Genomic DNA, 17222 nt, shown 5'->3' with positions numbered 1-17222 from the left:
ACGGAGTTTGACGTAACCAAGCACGATCGAATACTAAACTACTTCGGGAGTGCAGATGTAAGCTGTTAGGCGTGATCGAATCGATCGGATTCAGATAAAGAGCGTATTGGCGGCTAATTTATAACTGTGAGATATATTAAAAGAATTGTAGAAGTGAACCCAGTGTCCTTAAGGATGTGAATAGAGGGAAGGAAGACTATTGCTAAGCACTATACCAAACCAATGAAGGAGTACAGAAGTGAGATCTCACGGGTGCTCGATTGTAGCGAGTACACCTTCATGATCCCGGAATGAGGCAAACCCGAAACTGTTAAGGCGAGTAGAGACATGTCTCTTTAGTTGATGTATAAATTTACAAGATACAGATGAGAAAGTCGTTTCAGGAAAGAGCCAGGCGGGCTGCCGTTGCAATTGTTGTGTGCAGCAATATCTGCTTCTAATTTGATAATTTTTATTATTTTTATAATAAATTCTATGTATATCTGTCAACTCAAATTAAATTTGGATTTGTATTTGTGACATTCTTATTTTAATGATAGTTGATTTGAGTGTATCTTAGTTTCAAATTGTGCGTCTCTAAGTTCAAGATTCATTAACAATTATTTTGATATTTAGGTGACCTTACTGAGTGGGAATTTCCTTGTACCTGTCATACATTGGCAAAAATCATAATAAAATGAAATATTATTTTAAATTTAAAAAATATAAAAAATTAAAATTTTAGATTATTTATAAATTCTATCAATACGAGTACTTTGGGAGATAAAATTTTACAAAATCAGTATATAAGCTTTCAGTATACTTATTTACGAAGATTTGTTTTAACATAGGAGCCGCACAAATAAAAACTTGATTTTCTTCAATTTTTTAATGACAAACGGCGAGCATAACCATGTCACATCTTAATAGAAAGTAATTACTTTCAAAAGAAATGACCTCTAGTATACAGTTAAAAGTATAGATATATGAGAAATTAAGATTTGATGTTTTCTTTTCTACAATAAAAAATAAATAAAAATTTATTTTCACATATTGTTAAAACTTTCTAAAAATGTATACTAGAAACAAGCACATAGTAATTTAAATAAAAAAATTTGGGAAAATAATTAAGGCACACTTTTTTGACTCTCAGATTGAAAATATAGCTTCGAAATATAAATGATGTGAATAAAAGCAAAAATTTAAATTTCTTTTCTGATGCTTAGCTCAAGTTTGTTTAGGCTAAATAATAGCATTTGTGCTGACTCTCGTTTAAAAATCGCACTTGGACAATCCAAAATAAGTATTTTATGATACCCGAAAATTCTTTAGTGTCGAAAAGATTATTAATTAAAATTTTAAAATAGTTAATAATAATAAAAATTTTAATCTAATTTTTTTTGAAAACGATGAACTAATGTAGAAAATAAGTACAATTTTTATGATTTTCCTTTAAAAATAACCCTTTTTAAACCTCACTTTTTGAAAAACAATTACAAATGAAATCTAAAAATAAAAATAAGTACAATATTTTTGAAATTTCGATTTTCAACTCATAAACTCCTATTTTGTTGCCTTTGCTAGCTGGTATGGCAAGAATCTTCAATAGAAGTCAAATTGCATACAAATTACCTTCCGTAACTCGGAAGTCTTTCTAACTCGAATTTTTTTTGTGGATTATGATGATTCGAGTTAGTGAAGTTCAACTGTGATTCTTTTCATAACCTACAATTATACGTTTATTACGACAACACTTCTATATAAAAGCGACATATGCACATTTGGCAACTTTCACTCCGCTTTCTGGCAATAATTAACTAAAACTGCATTTAATAGCCTCTCGTTTCTTCAAATATGTATTTTATAGCTAATAACAAAATGTGATAATAATAAAAAAATCGCTTAAATATAAGTGGCCTGTGCATATAAATATATAACTGTGGATTTCTTTTGACAAATTGGATTATCTTACATTAGAATATTTCACTTTGACAAACCAATTTTTTAAATCGATTTTGAGGAGTTTAGTTCCAGAAGAGAAAGTTTTTTAGTAATTTGTTAAAAATTAAAAAAAAAAATTATATTAAACTACACTTGAACTTTCCTTATACGAATCACCATAACTTCGACTTATGGAAGGATTTCTATGAAATTTGGCTTTTATTGCAAATTAAAGAGTTCGAGTTTATAGCTTGAGAGTTTAAAAATGTTACAAGTACTAAATCAAGATATATGATTTTGTCAAATTTCCACAGTTATATAACGCCAATCTGACATATACACCCACACAAATGTGTGCACTATTTTACAAAATCATAATAAACGTATAACTGCAGTTTGAATATATTCTACTACTTTTATTGTTATTATTATTGTATTCTTGATATTGCTTACATATTATGTGTAATATTATTGTAATTTTTCTATACTTCACTGTCATTTGCTTGAACTTAGCGGCGCAGATTGGATAATTTCGGATATTTTGCATTTTTATTCAAATTTTTTAATAATTTTTCATTAAAAAAATTTGCTGTGTTTCCGTAGAAAGAATTTTTTAAAGTATGTACGCATGTTTTTTATAACCCAAAAGGAGCACAATATATGCTTTATATAGTTTTTTGTAGTCTCAACGTTTACGCAATAAGTACAATTGGTGGCAAAAGTTAAAAAAAAAATTTAAATAATTTGGAGACTCTTTAACACAATTTTGGAGAACTCGTCTGTGGACCAACACCAACACAAATTTGCCACCGTTAAAAATTATTAGCAACAAATTCATAAATATTTAAGTAGCCTGTGTGTGTGTGTGATGGGTAGTCGGTATGTAGGTTTGTATGTGTTAGGTGGAAATCACACGTAAATATATATGTATAATTTAATGCATAAACTATGTATGCATTTGTATTGCCATTTGTTAAAAATCAGTGCTTTCATTTGCGAATTTAAGTAAAAATGTTTTTGAGTTATTTATTTATTTTTTTTTTTGCGTTTTTGGCTTGTTATTTTATAGAAAATTTTGCAAATTAATTTTTAATTGCATTTGCTTTGTGTTGTTTTGTAAAACTGCTAAATTTTTTTAGTTTGTCAGTTAGATTCTTGATTTTTCTTTTTTCATTTTATTTCTTTCAGTGTATTTGTATTACTGTGTAAAAATGATAGTTGGTGTCAGAAAACACAATTTTTTTTCACTTCGCCAATTGTTGATAACTAATTTGCCATACATTTACAACGCAAACTTTGCTCTTCCAGTTTCTTTAACTACTTTGCTTTATATAAAATGATTCTTATGCTGTGCATTGCCACAAAAAATAAAATTTTCTACCGTTTAGCACCATGTGCATACACAAAAAATTTTTTTTTTCAAACAACACCAATATTATTCCAAGTTTTTCTTTCCAAACATACATACAAACATTATTTGAAGCGCCTGTTTGAGTGGCGCACGCCAAACCTGCAAATTGCTTCTCATTCAATCAATGCAAGCGTATTAAACGCGCTACTTTTGTAGTCACATTCAATGCTTTAATTGCAAATCGATTTTATCAATTATTAAATCAAACAAATTAAAAGGGGCGGGACTTGGGAGAGCTATATGCAAAAACAGTAACAACAAAATAAAAGCTATTAACACAACTGCTATTGTACATAGTAGCGGTATACACGGCGTGTATTGAGGGTCGTTAACAACTACACTACATAGGTACTTGGCCAAAGCGGCGAAGGAAATTAGCATTTGTACAGTGCAAACATTATTCAAATATTAATATCACAACATGAGATCATTTGTAAACTTCCTGACGCATGCGCGCACACACTCAGTCACACACATCAAGCACGCCACTAAATTATACACACACAGGCGCACACATGTTCTCATACACACTGCTGAATTGTTTGTATAACAGTTTTTTACATTGATAACGTATTCCTTTTTACAAATATTTATTTATATATATAATATATTAATTTAAATTGTTATATATTTTTTAATGCTAGTGTGGTTAGTATAATTTGAAACAACAATAACAATAGTGTCACCTAAAACTTACGCAATGTTACAAGCAACAGAATGCAACACATATAATATAAGGGCGAAAAATAACTGCAATTGTAAGTAAATATTTGGGGCGCAGAGAGGGAGAGAGTTTGTTTTGTGGTATAAAACATTGTACATTTTGGCGTATGGTATTTAAAAATTACAACTGCGTGAACTCGTCTTAAACTAGATACAGTTGCAATGGAATGACACTGTAATTGTATACAAGCTAATTGAATAAAGCCCAACAAGACTAAAATAAAAACTAACAGAAAATAAAATAGAACAAATAAAAATATAAAATAAAACGTCATTAAAAAATATAATAAATATACCACGATTATAGTAATAATAATAGAATAATAATAATAACAAATAAAAAATATTATAAAAATATACCGATATAAAAATAAAAATGAATTATTATAAATAAAAAAAAAATATTTTAAAAACTTTCAGAATAAATAAATATTAAAATATATTACAAAAATATAATAATACAAAAAAAGCATATTTATTTATACAAATTTATCTAATTTTTATTATACCATTTTTTTTAATTGAAAAATATGTTTTATTTCTGAAAAAAGCAGATACATTTCTTTGCAAAAACGTTTCTAGAAATGGTTTAAAATTAATGTTTGAAAGAAATACATAAATATGTATTAAATATAAAACCAAAATAAATAAAAAAATAGTACTAATAAAACAAAAATAAGTAAAAAGTGATACTATTTTTAAAAATAAATAAAAATAGTATTATTTTTTACTAAATAAAAATAAAAAACAAAAATAAGTAAAAAGTGATACTATTTTTAAAAATAAATAAAAATAGTATTATTTTTTACTAATTTTTGTTTTTCTTTTTTTATATGTTTATTTTACAATTTCATTATATTTTTGATTTTCAAAATTAAAAAGTATGGAAACAATAATCAAATAATAAAATTAATTTAATAAAAAAAAATTATTTGAAAAAGGAAAAAATTAAATGTAAATGACTTGAATGCAGTAACTTTAATAAAAATAGTCTAAAAACCGAAAATATAAAAAATAAATAATTATAGTACTCACAAGTTGTCATAAAGTTAGAAGGTATTAATGAAAATGTTAAAAAGACGATGATTTGGAACACCTCGTTATAATTGTGTTGTGATAAATCTGAAAAAAAAAACTGACTGACTCAAAAACAAAAAATTCCAATATAGAACGAACAGGACACATAGCGCACTGAGTCGTAATTGTGAAATTTTATAAGCAACCCAACAACAATTTTTATGCTATTGTAAAAGATTAAAACTTCATGATTTTATGACACTTGAAAACAACTTGTGAGTACCCTAAATATGATGAAATTAATAAAATATAAAAATATTATATACATATATATATAAATGAAATCAAAAATGTAAAAACAAGTAAATAAACCTAAAAATTAAATTAAGTAATAAATAAATTAAAAAATAATAAAGTGAATATAAAATCATGAATAAACAAAATAAAATATTGAAATTTTTTAACAATAGCGTAAAATTGATTTAATTCATTGATTGATATACAGTCTCCTCAAAACTAATAAGGCTCTAACCACACCGGATTAGTCAAAAACGTCTGTGACTAATAAGACACAACAACGTATTTTGCTCTAAGGCACACGAAGCAAGCATGCGTGTTTGTCTCGTCTTGTTCGGTGTGCATTGTCGCATTTGAAGCTATGGGATGTTATCGTATCAGACAAGAAAAGACGTCTTGACCATCCATCCTCCAGTGTGGGTTGAGCCTAAATGTACGTATAAACTTAATACAATATATATTTAATGTCTATGCTAAAGCTAAGCATTTGTAAGTAAACCCAAAATTCATGGTTAATTTTGTTAAAATTATAGAAACTATAGAAACGAAATAAAAGTAGTAACAAAAGCAATTCAATTTTGTACTAAAAAATTAAAATAACTATTTTTCTGTATTTGTGTTTTTAAGTTTTAGAAAATTATTGCATTGTTGTTGTAGCAGCATAACAAACATTGTAGCAGGTCAATGGTCGGATATACTATGTACATAAACCCGAGTTCGTTCCGGTAGGCTAAAGTTTAAATAAAATATTAAATATTTTTATGCTTATACATATATATAGCGTAGAAATGCTTGTTGGGCTTTAATGATAATGATAGCAGACATTGTAATGTTTGATAAGCAATTTTCACATAAATACATGTATTATGTATTTGTGTACATAAAACAATAAAATATTGTATGCATGCATGTAAATAGTTAAACTATTTATCTTTAAATAACTGTCTATAGAGTAATGGCTTTTCTATAATGTATTGTCGGCTCATGCGCAAAAGCTTAGAAGCAGAGTTTGCTATTTCTACGCAATTCTGCCTTTCCGCAAACTAGTGTAAATTTATTTTGTGTAAATTGCGTAGAGTAGTTTAACTTAACACTAAAAGAATATAATTTCAGTAGCAGAAACAAATGTATACAAATTTCCATTTTGTAAATTTTTTCAATTTATAATATATATACAAATATCTGCAATTTATTGCAAAAAGCGCCTTCACCATTTTGAGCTCAATTTGCAATGATTTTTTATTTTTTAATTTTGAATTTTTTTTTTTACCTATAAACAATATAAAATTTTGTATGTTTACACTAATTTTCTACATTTAAGAGTGCAAAGAGCAAATAAAAAAAATTGATTGATTTTAATTTAACTTAAATGAAAGATTGGCGAAATTTACTTAACATTTAAGTACTTTTTATTTATTTTTTTCATATTACGTATTATTATTAGTATTGTATAATAACTGATGCCCCAAAAACTTTAAAAAACTTTAACTTTCTTTAAAAGGCAGCCAATTTGTGTATCTCAATCTTTAAAACACTTTTGAAGCATGCGGGTCTACTTAGCAAAGCAAAATTTAAAACACATATAATATTTTAAATATTATAATTGTGAGTTTAATAACAAAGGAAAACTTAATGTTTGTTCAAAATGTTTTTTTTTTTATAGAAACAACCATATTTTATTAATTTTAAGTTAAAAATTCAAGGAAAGACATTTTATGCCATTTTTTGTGACTTGTTGCATAAGCATTTATAAATAATTTTAATGTACATATTGCCGAATGTTTTTTTCTGCAATGAAAAAAAATATACATATTAAATAATTGTTTGTTGTGTAATTTCAATGTTATTATTTTTTTTTAATTCAATTAGAAATATTTTCCAAAAATAAAGAATCACATTAAGCTGAAACTTATAATTCTAAAATTAATATTTATGTACAACAACAAAACTATGTTTATTTATAAAATAATATTTAAAAATGTGTAAACAAATAAGTACACATTCATAATTTAGAATGGTTGCCTTAACGCGCGGTAATTTTTTTTGAATATGATATACAGTTGAACTTCCCAACTCGAATCCCCATAATCCACAAAAAAACTTCAAGTTAGAGTGTCTTCTGAGTTAAGGAAGGTAATTTGTATGAAATTTGACTTATATTATTCAAGTGTTCGAGTTATGGAAGTTCAACTGTAGTTGCTGGCAATTTTGTTGTTCTTCCCAACATCTATTAGGAAATGGTTAACAAAATCCAACTCTGCGCAATTTACACAATTAGTTGTGAATTCTACAAGTATTTTATGCATGTTCTACATATATGTATGTATGTTTCTTTTTTTTCTTATTTTAATAATTTTTTTTTGCTTTCATTTATTAAATTTGTGTTTTATTAATTTAAATTTTGTTTTGCATTACTTCACAACAACTCAAACCACTTGTTTGCCATACACCATCTTCAAAAAATTCAGCTGCAACTGCTCAGTAGTGTTAAAAGCATGTCGAGCTCTTCGCTTAATGAGTTTGCGCAAATACACATCAACTGAATTATCACCACAAAACACACCATTGCGTTTTTAAAATTAAATAAATATTTATATACATAATTATAGCATCATTTCGACATCAAATGCAACTCAACAAATCACACACCTGCTTAAACTTACTGCTTCGTTACATTACAACGAAATACATATTTACAGTTAGGCACTTACACACACACACACACGCGCGCATACACGCACACATATACACATACCAACATTGTTTTGTAAAAGAACAATAATAATAGACATTAATCCAACATTTACGCTCGCATTTGAAATCACATAATTATTCCTCAGTTGCAAAAGTTCAACGGAAATTATTGTAGCAGCACGCTTAACACCACAGCAATTGAGTTTGTATTAAAGCAAGCAATTTTAAAGACAGCACTTGACCGCTTCAATGTATGTATGTATAGAACTTGGGAGATAATTTAAGTGTTGTTTGAAAAAAATTCATTTAAGTACTAATAACTCTGTTTGCTAACGGCGCACACAGCATATTTCAACACTTTGCAACTTTTTGTAGTTGTTGTTGTCAAACATATATATACTGCCTAAGCGTAATTCGTAAAAAGGAGGGAGCGAAGAAAGCGCGTAATTACTTCTTAAAGCTAGCACAAAGATTAGAAAATCCACTAATTTTAAGTTACTTAAGTGCGTGATCGCCAAATATATATATATCTGTATATCTGTCTGTATAGATTAATATTATAAGTATACAACAATACAACTCCCAATTTTTAAATTAAAAAAATCTAAGTAAATATAAAAAAAATTAAATAATTTTTAAAGTTTACAGTTAGAAAGTAAAAAACCCGTTTAACTTAAGTGCTGGCAGCCACATTCGAAGCCGCACTGTTGACTGGCTCTTCTTTTTTGACTAAAGTCGGCGCCAGTGCAAGATTAGCTCCCTCGACAGCGTGCAAGCCACTAACCAGATTGGTGTTTCCACCAGTGGTCTTAGCATTGAAATCTTCAAGCACTGTCGATTTTTTAATAACCCCTGCAGCGTCCACATCCTCCAATAACGCTACCGCTCCCAGGGGTTGTTGCTCCTTTACACAACGCACCGCCTCCTCAATGCCGGTGAGCTTTTGTAAGCTTTGCAATGTCTCCTCATTGATTGTATGCTCCGGTGAGATGTTCTCTTTGATCTCTTGCTTAACTTCGGTGGGTATGAGCGCAATATCATGCTGCTCTGTTGGTAGTGTATTACTGCCACTTCCATCAGAGCCACCTGATAAAGCGTCATCTGCGTTGCTGCTGGCACCGGTTGTGTTACCGGTAAAAGTATTTGTTGTTAACGTTGCTGCTGTTGTTGTTGGGGCTGTAGCCTCATTTCCAAAAGAGAGATTTTGTCGAAAGACCTTACTTAACTGCTGCGAGGCATGGACGAATTTTTGCAGGAGCTGTTGTGAGGAGGCGTCACTCAAAGTACAGTCGCCAACGTTGAAAGCTGCAAAAGTAAGAGCAGAGAACGAATTAGTTGAAAGAACAAAAATATAAACAACTGTTATTGCAATAAAACGATTGAAGTTACCCTACAGCTCTATAAGAAAATGGTGTTCAAAATAAAAAGCAACCATCGCACCATATTTCCTATATTATATTACTAGCAGACCCGACCACACGTTTTCTTGGCTAAGGTATACATTAAATTAAGTTGGTCCAATCTTGGCTTCGGCGACGATATTGATTACTCGAGGTTGATTTATGTTACGCAGCATGATGACAACTCACACAACTTTTAATTGCAAAGTGAGTGGTGATAGTACAGGCAATTTTAAATAGTTTGGGATAATTGACTACGTCATCCTGGTTTGTAGCTGTGTCAACTCTCTTGGACCGAAATTCTAAATTGTCGCATTAAGATCATCGATATTTTTTTTTTTACCACCAATATAGGTCATTCAATCAGTCATTTATGGTTATCATATTGAGGTTTCATGTCAGCAAAACTTCTCTTTCGAGTCAATGAAGTGACAGAAATCTGTTGGAAATGCTATTAATACATCGAGGTGTCAACTGCCAACTGCTTCTACAATCGCAATTTGATATTGTTGCAAAAACACTCATATGTTAGTTGTTAATTGGCGATTCTTTTTGTGAAGCCCCAAATTAAATGATTTTAGGCATGCGATTAGCCCGTTGACCAGTTGATCCAGGAATAATTGGAAGAGTCTGGCGTAAATGACCTCCTAACAGAATCCTGGCTCCACCAAAAACGTTCGTCGACAATCAGGATCTTTTAAAGTCCTGTGCAGTACCTCCAGCGACTTCTTAAATATTTGGAAAATCTTCGTTATAGCTCTATTTTTGGCGATTTTGCCGACTGGTGTTTCGTTCATTTGCAATTTAGGAGTAATTTCAAGGCCGAATGTGCCGTTTGTTTGTCTACTAACAGGTGCCAAGTTACCCCTATTCCCGTTAACCTTGGTGGTGAAAATGAGTGAAATTGGTTATGGAATCACATCAGCCCTTATATACTATATATGATGATTTTCTATTGGACTTTATGTCGAATATATAGGTAAAATTGTGTGTTATCTTAATAAAATTACATCAATAAATTGTGAGAGTATAAAATGTTCGGTTGGACCCGATCTTAGCCTTTCCTTATTTGTTACAAATTGTTTTGGGCTATCGACACAACCTTATGCAATTGAACAATAACAAAAATATTTTAACAAAGTAACAATGATAACCTTCAAAATATTATTTTTTTGTTTTCTCTTTTTATATTTTTCTTATCAACTCGAATAAAATTCTCTTATTATTATCTTCCTCGCAATTTTTCCATATTCACTGACTTTCTAATCTTTTTCTGGCTTGCCACGAATATTTCAAGACTAAAATTAGCCAGAACGGTTTGGCCGTTCTCGTTCCCGAGTGACGCCTACAACTCTACAAAGCATAGTTAGCCGCCGAGCGGCTTTTCAAAATTTTTAATTCGTGATATCTTTTGAATGGAATGTCAGAATCTAATAATTCGAAAAGTTATATAAAGGTTTTGAAGCGATCTTAAATAATCATTTATTAAGGATTAATACTAAGGTATAAATAAAGTGCCTTTTCAAGTAGTGGTATTTTAATTAATTTTTATACTCTCGCAACAAAAGTTGCTAAAGAGAGTATTATAGTTTTGTCCACATAACGGTTGTTTATAAGTCCTAAAACTAAACGAGTTAGATATAGGGTTATATATACCAAAGTGATCAGGGTGACGAGTAAAGTTCAAATCCGGATGTCAGCCTGTCCGTCCATCAGTCCGTCTGTGCAAGCTGTAACTTGAGTAAAAATTGAGATATCTTAATGGAACTTGGAACATATGTTCCTTGGCACCATAAGAAGGTTAAGTTCGAAGATGGGCGGAATCGGACCACTGCCACGTGCTCAAAATGGCGATAACCAAAAACACATAAAGAGCTATAACTAAGCCGTAAATAAAGTTATGAAAATAAAATTTGGAACATAGAATCGCATTAGGGAGGGGCACATTTGAATGTAATTTTTTTGGAAAAGTGGGCGTGACCCCGCCCCCAAATATGTTTTTTGTATATATCTTGCAAACCAATAAAGCTATATAAACCAAACTTTCTGCAAACAGTCCAAAAATGAAAGAAATCGGATAATAACCACGCCCACCTCCCATACAAAGGTTAGGTTGAAAATGACTAAAAGTGCGTTAACTCACTAACGAGAAATGTCAGAAACACAAAATTTCACAGAAATGATAGCAGATGGAAGCTGCACTCAGATCTTTTTACAAAATGGAAAATGGGCGTGACATCGCCCACTTATGGGTCAAAAACCATATCTCAGGAACTACTCGTCAGATTTCAATGAAATTCGGTATATAATATTTTATTGACACCCTGATGACATGTGTGGAAAATGGATGAAATCGGTTCACAACCACGACTACTTTCTTTATAACTCAATTTTGAATTCCATCCGAATCCTTCACTTTATAATATACATATACATTAGGAACCAATGACGATAGCGAATAAAACTTTACACAAATACAGTATATGATCTCTGGCATCACTTGTGAAAAATTTGTCGAAAACGGACTATAACTCTTCAAGGCCCCAGATATCGAACATGTTGAACTCAGCGTCTAAGGTTAAATTTTAACCGAAAATATGGGTAAATCTCTCAGCTAATTTAATGTAATTCAGAGGAAATTGTTTTCTTCCAATAGTGTGTCTCTGTTTCAAAAATTATTAAAATCGGGTCACAACATCTCCTAGCTCCCATATACATAATTATAGGTTTTTCAAAAATTCGTTGGGCTTTAATCTGCATATATGTATGTATTGATTAATATGTGAGATACCTTAGCGAAATTAAGTGAGTGAATAGTCTTGGATATAGTGTACCTTGCTAGTGAAAATGAATGAAATCGGTTCAGGAATTTCCTCAGCCCCCATACACTATACATGACGATTTTCGTTATTCTATTAAACTTTATGCCGAATTTATGGGTAAATTTGTGCGTTATCTTAATAAAATTTCTTCAATAAATTGCGAGAGTATAAAATGTTCGGTTACACCCGAACTTAGCCTATCCTTACTTGTTTTATATAAAATCGCTTATAGTGACAAAACTATAATAGTTAGAGATATGATGTCGCGACGTTTTTTGTAGATAAGATAAGTTAAGTGTAGTACATCACTTTTAAACTAAATGTAGCCTATGTCCCTCAGGGATAGTATAGCTTTCCAACGGTGAAAGAATTTTTCAAATCGGTTCAGTAGTTTCGGAGCCTATTCGAGACAAACAAACAAAAAAACAAACATTTCCTCTTTATAATATTAGTATAGAAGTATAGATGAATTTTTGACTGCATAGTGAATACCTTGGTCAGAGAATGTAAAATCAACTCAATTTCAAATCTGATTAAAATTCAAAACTCATATATTTTTTTCATATTCATATTATTTTCTACGATAAAACTGTCGTGGCGGAGTTGGGTAGTGCACGCGCACTACGTAAGATAAATAGGGCCACCCCACGCAAGGTGGCGTCCTCTATTCTTTTCTTTGTGAAAAGATGGGGCCATCGCGCCAAAGGTTGTGGCTTGGCTTTACGAAACCGTAGTCAAGCCAATACTATTTTATTGAATACAAGTCTGGTAGAGGGCGCTCGGAAAGGCTACATTTGCTAAGAAGTTAGAACATGTAAAAAGAGCAGCTCCCATACGCATCTGCGGGCCACTAAAGACTACACCGACACTGGCACTCAATGTCATTCTATGTATAGCACATGTTGATATTTTCGGATAGGTGTATTGCCGCGAAGGTGGCTAATCGACTCAGAGAAGTTGGGTACATCAAAGGTACAAAAAGGAGACATTCTGAAATTCTCGGTCACTTGGACTGCATCCCTGGATTCCTGGCTCTTTCTCTGTCCGCATTCCTACGAAAGGGATTTGGGCTGGACGTAGCCAATGGAGAAGGAGCGCGGCGACCTTTTCCACGGATGGATCTAAGGTCAGAGGGAAAGTTGGAGGTGGAGTTTTCTGCAAGGACCGTGAAATCAAGTACAGCTTTAGGCTGACAGAAGCATCTGACTGGCTGCGATAAAAGCAGCATCTGATAGATTACTCAGAAGTCCTACATCTGGCAGGGAGGTGAGCATTCACTCGGATAGTAATCCTGGTCATATGCTCGGTGTCTGTCAAGAAGTGATTAGCCTATTTATCAATAGCGTCTGGCTTCTTTAATATAAGACTCCTTTGGGTCCCAGACGCGGTAACGCTGGAAACTGTAAAGCCGATGAGCTTGCGCGTAAGAGCAGCCAAGTTGCAATCTCATCAGATTGGGAACAAGCTGGTGCGCAGCTACCCACATGCCTCTCTGGGTTAGATCAGTGGTATGTGTTGGACAACGACAAGTACCTGTGCGACTGAGATATCATTCTGGCCTGAGGTGGATCGCAGAAGATACACTGAGCTTTTTGATCTTAGCAAGGTTCAGCTCGCTGTAAAGACTACATGCCGTGAGGCTAAATATCCTGACGGATGCAAATTGCCAAAGTTGTTTGGAAGAAGGGGAGATTGAGACATCGAGACACCTTCTTCTTCATTGTCCAGTTTTCATTAGACTGCGACTGAAACACCTTGGGAAGACTTACTTCGGAGAAACAATTGAACTTTCCCGATTACAAATTAGAAGCCTGTAGTAATTCATAAAAGGCTCAAATTGCTTTGTCGTCTCTTGAGTCTCGAGCATCAATTTTGAGGAGTTTGCGGCATCACAAAGGACTGGCTCTAGCTGTCCAAGTGGGATCTCCTGTTGCACAGGGATCCGCCCTTTAACCTAACCTTTAGGTTGTTTATATATGCCTCCTACTTCGCATATATCTAATATAAGAATTTTCGAACTTCAATATGTGAGATATCTTAGCAAAATGGTATGAACCTATAATATTTGTTATACTATAAAATTGCTAGAAAATAAATATTTGGCTTCAGCGGAATTTAGCACCTACTTACTTGTTTCATACAAATTTTAGCATTTTGATATACTTAACACTTTTCACAGAACCAGAATGTTTCGATTCCAACCCAACGTAGTTCATTCTTAAATAAATATTAATAAATGGACGATATAACATATAAATTTCTTTTGAAATAAAAGGAGTTGGTAAAGATATTACATCCCGAGATAGAGATATTGCCATCTAACACAAGAAATATATAAAACCCTGTGATTTGATAGAAAATTATAACTGAAGTATCCGTCATTAGCGGCTAAATCTCTCACCTGTAGCATTATTAATAGCAACTGTTGTGTTATTCATAGTAGAGGGGAGCATGGCTGTTGGATTTGTCTGTGGAGGCGTACTAGCCGCTGACGATGATTGTGTCTTATTCTCAGGTGATGAGCTACGCTGAAAGAAGAGTGAACGTAACTTGTCTACAGCGCCCGGATTCGCCATCCACGAGACTTTGCGTTGGCGTTGCTGCGATTCCTCCGTAGTCAACGGCGACGCAGAAGACGAGCTTAGATCGGTTGTTGAGTTCTTGGTGAGTGTAATGTCGTTATCATTATCATTGAAAACGGCAAGTGGGCAACGGGTGGTAGCGGCATTCAAGAGTTCATCGCGTAAACTGAGCTCCCCAATAGCACCATTATTTCCACCAATACCATCGGCGGAGTCACTGGAGCTGCTGGAAAAGATGGCCGACAGCGGTGAGGATGTCGATGTTGAAGAGGAATTCGAATGCAGCGACGCAGGCGATGTGGATGATGAAGAGGACGAAGAAGAACAGATGGGCGATAATGAAGTATTGTTAGAACTCTGTGTGGTAATGGTGGTGTTAGTGGTGGCGGTTGCTTCGCTATCGCCTACATTAGTGTTTGGCGGTGACAGTGGTGCTTGTTGTTGTATTTCACTTTGTTGCAGTGGTGTTTGCGCTACTGGTTGTGATATTTCTTCTTGTTGTTGTGTAGGCATCGGCGCTATTGTTTTTGTACTATCAACTTGTTTTGTATAAATATTCTGACTGAAATCCGGAATATTTGTGCTTGTGTTGCTACCGTTGATTTCGGCAATGGCGGGTGTTGGCGGTGTCACGATTAGTGTTGTAGGCTGTACAACAGCCTTGTCACCTTCGCCCCGTTTATGAGCGGTTGTGATTTTATCCTCTTGAGTTGCTGAGTTTTCACCGGCTGCTTTGGTATCGACTGCTGCTACTGTTGCTGTTTCTGCTGACTTCTCTTGCGCAGCAGAGTATACACTGAGTTTTTCCGGTGCATGTTTTGCGATTGGTGTGGGTGGCAAATGGATCGGTGGTGTAATTGGCGGTAATGAGCGACTCGACAATGGCACGCGTGGATCCTCGTAAATCTTTGAAACCAGAAAACGTGAGCGTTGCGACGATGAAAATCGCTTAATAGATTGCGTCGACGACGTAGCCATGGCCATTGAGGGTAGCGAACTGGACGTTGGGAGTGAGCTTGATGTCGTCGGCAATGCGCTCAACGAACTCTTGTATGGCATATCAGCCGGCATAGAAACTGTGCTGCCATTGCTGTTGGTGGCTAGCGATGATGTGGATGACGCGGTTGAAGGCGGTGTTTGAGCCAAGGGCGAAGTGACCGGGCTGTCTTCAGTGACACGAAACACCTGAAAACGGCTGCGATTTGGCGACGAGGATGGTGAAATTGTCGGTGGACTTGGCACCGGTGAGCGCAGGCGTGCACCAGTTTTTCGCTTCGCTTCTAACTTCGTATTGACCGCCGACGGTGCTGGGGTGCTGGCGGTCATCACAGTTGTAGTCTCGAAGAGTGGGCGTGTATGGCAAGTCAAAGAGATTTTGCGTGAGCCCATATAGTAGCCGCTGCGTCGTTTATTGGCCGCACCACATGTATGCAATTTGTCCGATTGTAATTGCGCCTGCGTCTTTTCATTACGCGAACACATTGAGCGCACATTTTCCAGAACGCGCGTATAATCCATGTGCGCCTCGCTGCCCACCTGGAAGGTAGATAGTGATGAAATGAAAGCAATGAGTTTACAGAAATATCAATGGAGGTGTAGACATGCGATTTTTAAGTAAATAAACTCGGAAGCAAGTAAGCAGCATTAAACTATTAATCGTTATTTTTCACTACTTATATAGAAAAATATATGTATATATAGTATAAGCGCCATTTAGCAAGCAGTAATTAAGCCATTCAGTCAGCCAGTAATTTGTGTATAACCTTAATGACATTACTTACACACTCCGCTGGTTTTGTCGACTGTTGATTGTATACGTCCGTGACATGAGGCACTATTTGTAATTTTTCAAACTTGAACGCAAAACATGCAAAGTACAAAATTATGTTCTTGATTTTTTTTTTGAGTTTTTTAATGAGTTTTCAAAGGCATGTTATATAATCAATGATTACAATGATACATTAATAAACTAGCAATCGAATTGGGAATTGCATAAAACAAAGAAGCGATCATGAAATCTAGCTAAGCAACAGTAGTTGTTTTAACGATTATCCAGCTCTGCTGAAACGGAAAGTATTAACCTAGTTGTCGTTGAAGTCATCTAATGCTAAAATCTTTCCTTAATTAGGATGAACTCGGAAATATTTCCTTTTTATTACAACTACAGAAAAAGTCTGCAAATAATGGGTAGAAGCGTTTCGAATTCTGAAGCAGGTTAAGCTTGCTCTCCAGAGAGAAAACCCTTACCAACTTCCCTCGTATTACTAGCCAATCCTACGAACCTTAATGATCATGATAAAATGCAATGCTTCATTTGACAAGCATAACCCAATCACTACTTTCTAGCTAAGGTTAC

The 17222-nt window shown here is 33.4% G+C and overlaps 1 protein-coding gene across 6 annotated transcripts in view; it reads right to left on the bottom strand.

Annotated features, from left to right (window-relative positions):
* Positions 1–5929: 5929 nt before the first annotated feature.
* The window catches only part of LOC105217077 (serine-rich adhesin for platelets), a 29194-nt gene continuing 17901 nt past the window's right edge, over positions 5930–17222 (bottom strand). For 5 of the 6 annotated variants that reach the window (XM_029043366.2, XM_029043367.2, XM_054226513.1 and 2 more), the window contains 3 exons: positions 16648–16719; positions 14686–16402; positions 5930–9367 (listed from right to left, as the gene is read on the bottom strand). In XM_029043366.2, coding sequence (XP_028899199.1) covers positions 8736–9367; positions 14686–16402; positions 16648–16719 — 2421 coding nt within the window. In that variant the 3' untranslated portion in view covers positions 5930–8735. The remainder of the gene's footprint in view (positions 9368–14685; positions 16403–16647; positions 16720–17222) is intronic. The other variant, XM_011191899.3, reaches the window with a different exon arrangement.

This window comes from Zeugodacus cucurbitae, chromosome 3 (genome assembly GCF_028554725.1).
Source record: "Zeugodacus cucurbitae isolate PBARC_wt_2022May chromosome 3, idZeuCucr1.2, whole genome shotgun sequence".
NCBI classification, from domain to species: Eukaryota; Metazoa; Arthropoda; class Insecta; order Diptera; family Tephritidae; genus Zeugodacus; species Zeugodacus cucurbitae.
Note: the sequence above shows the minus strand (reverse complement) of the source record. Positions and strands in the feature narration are given on the sequence as shown.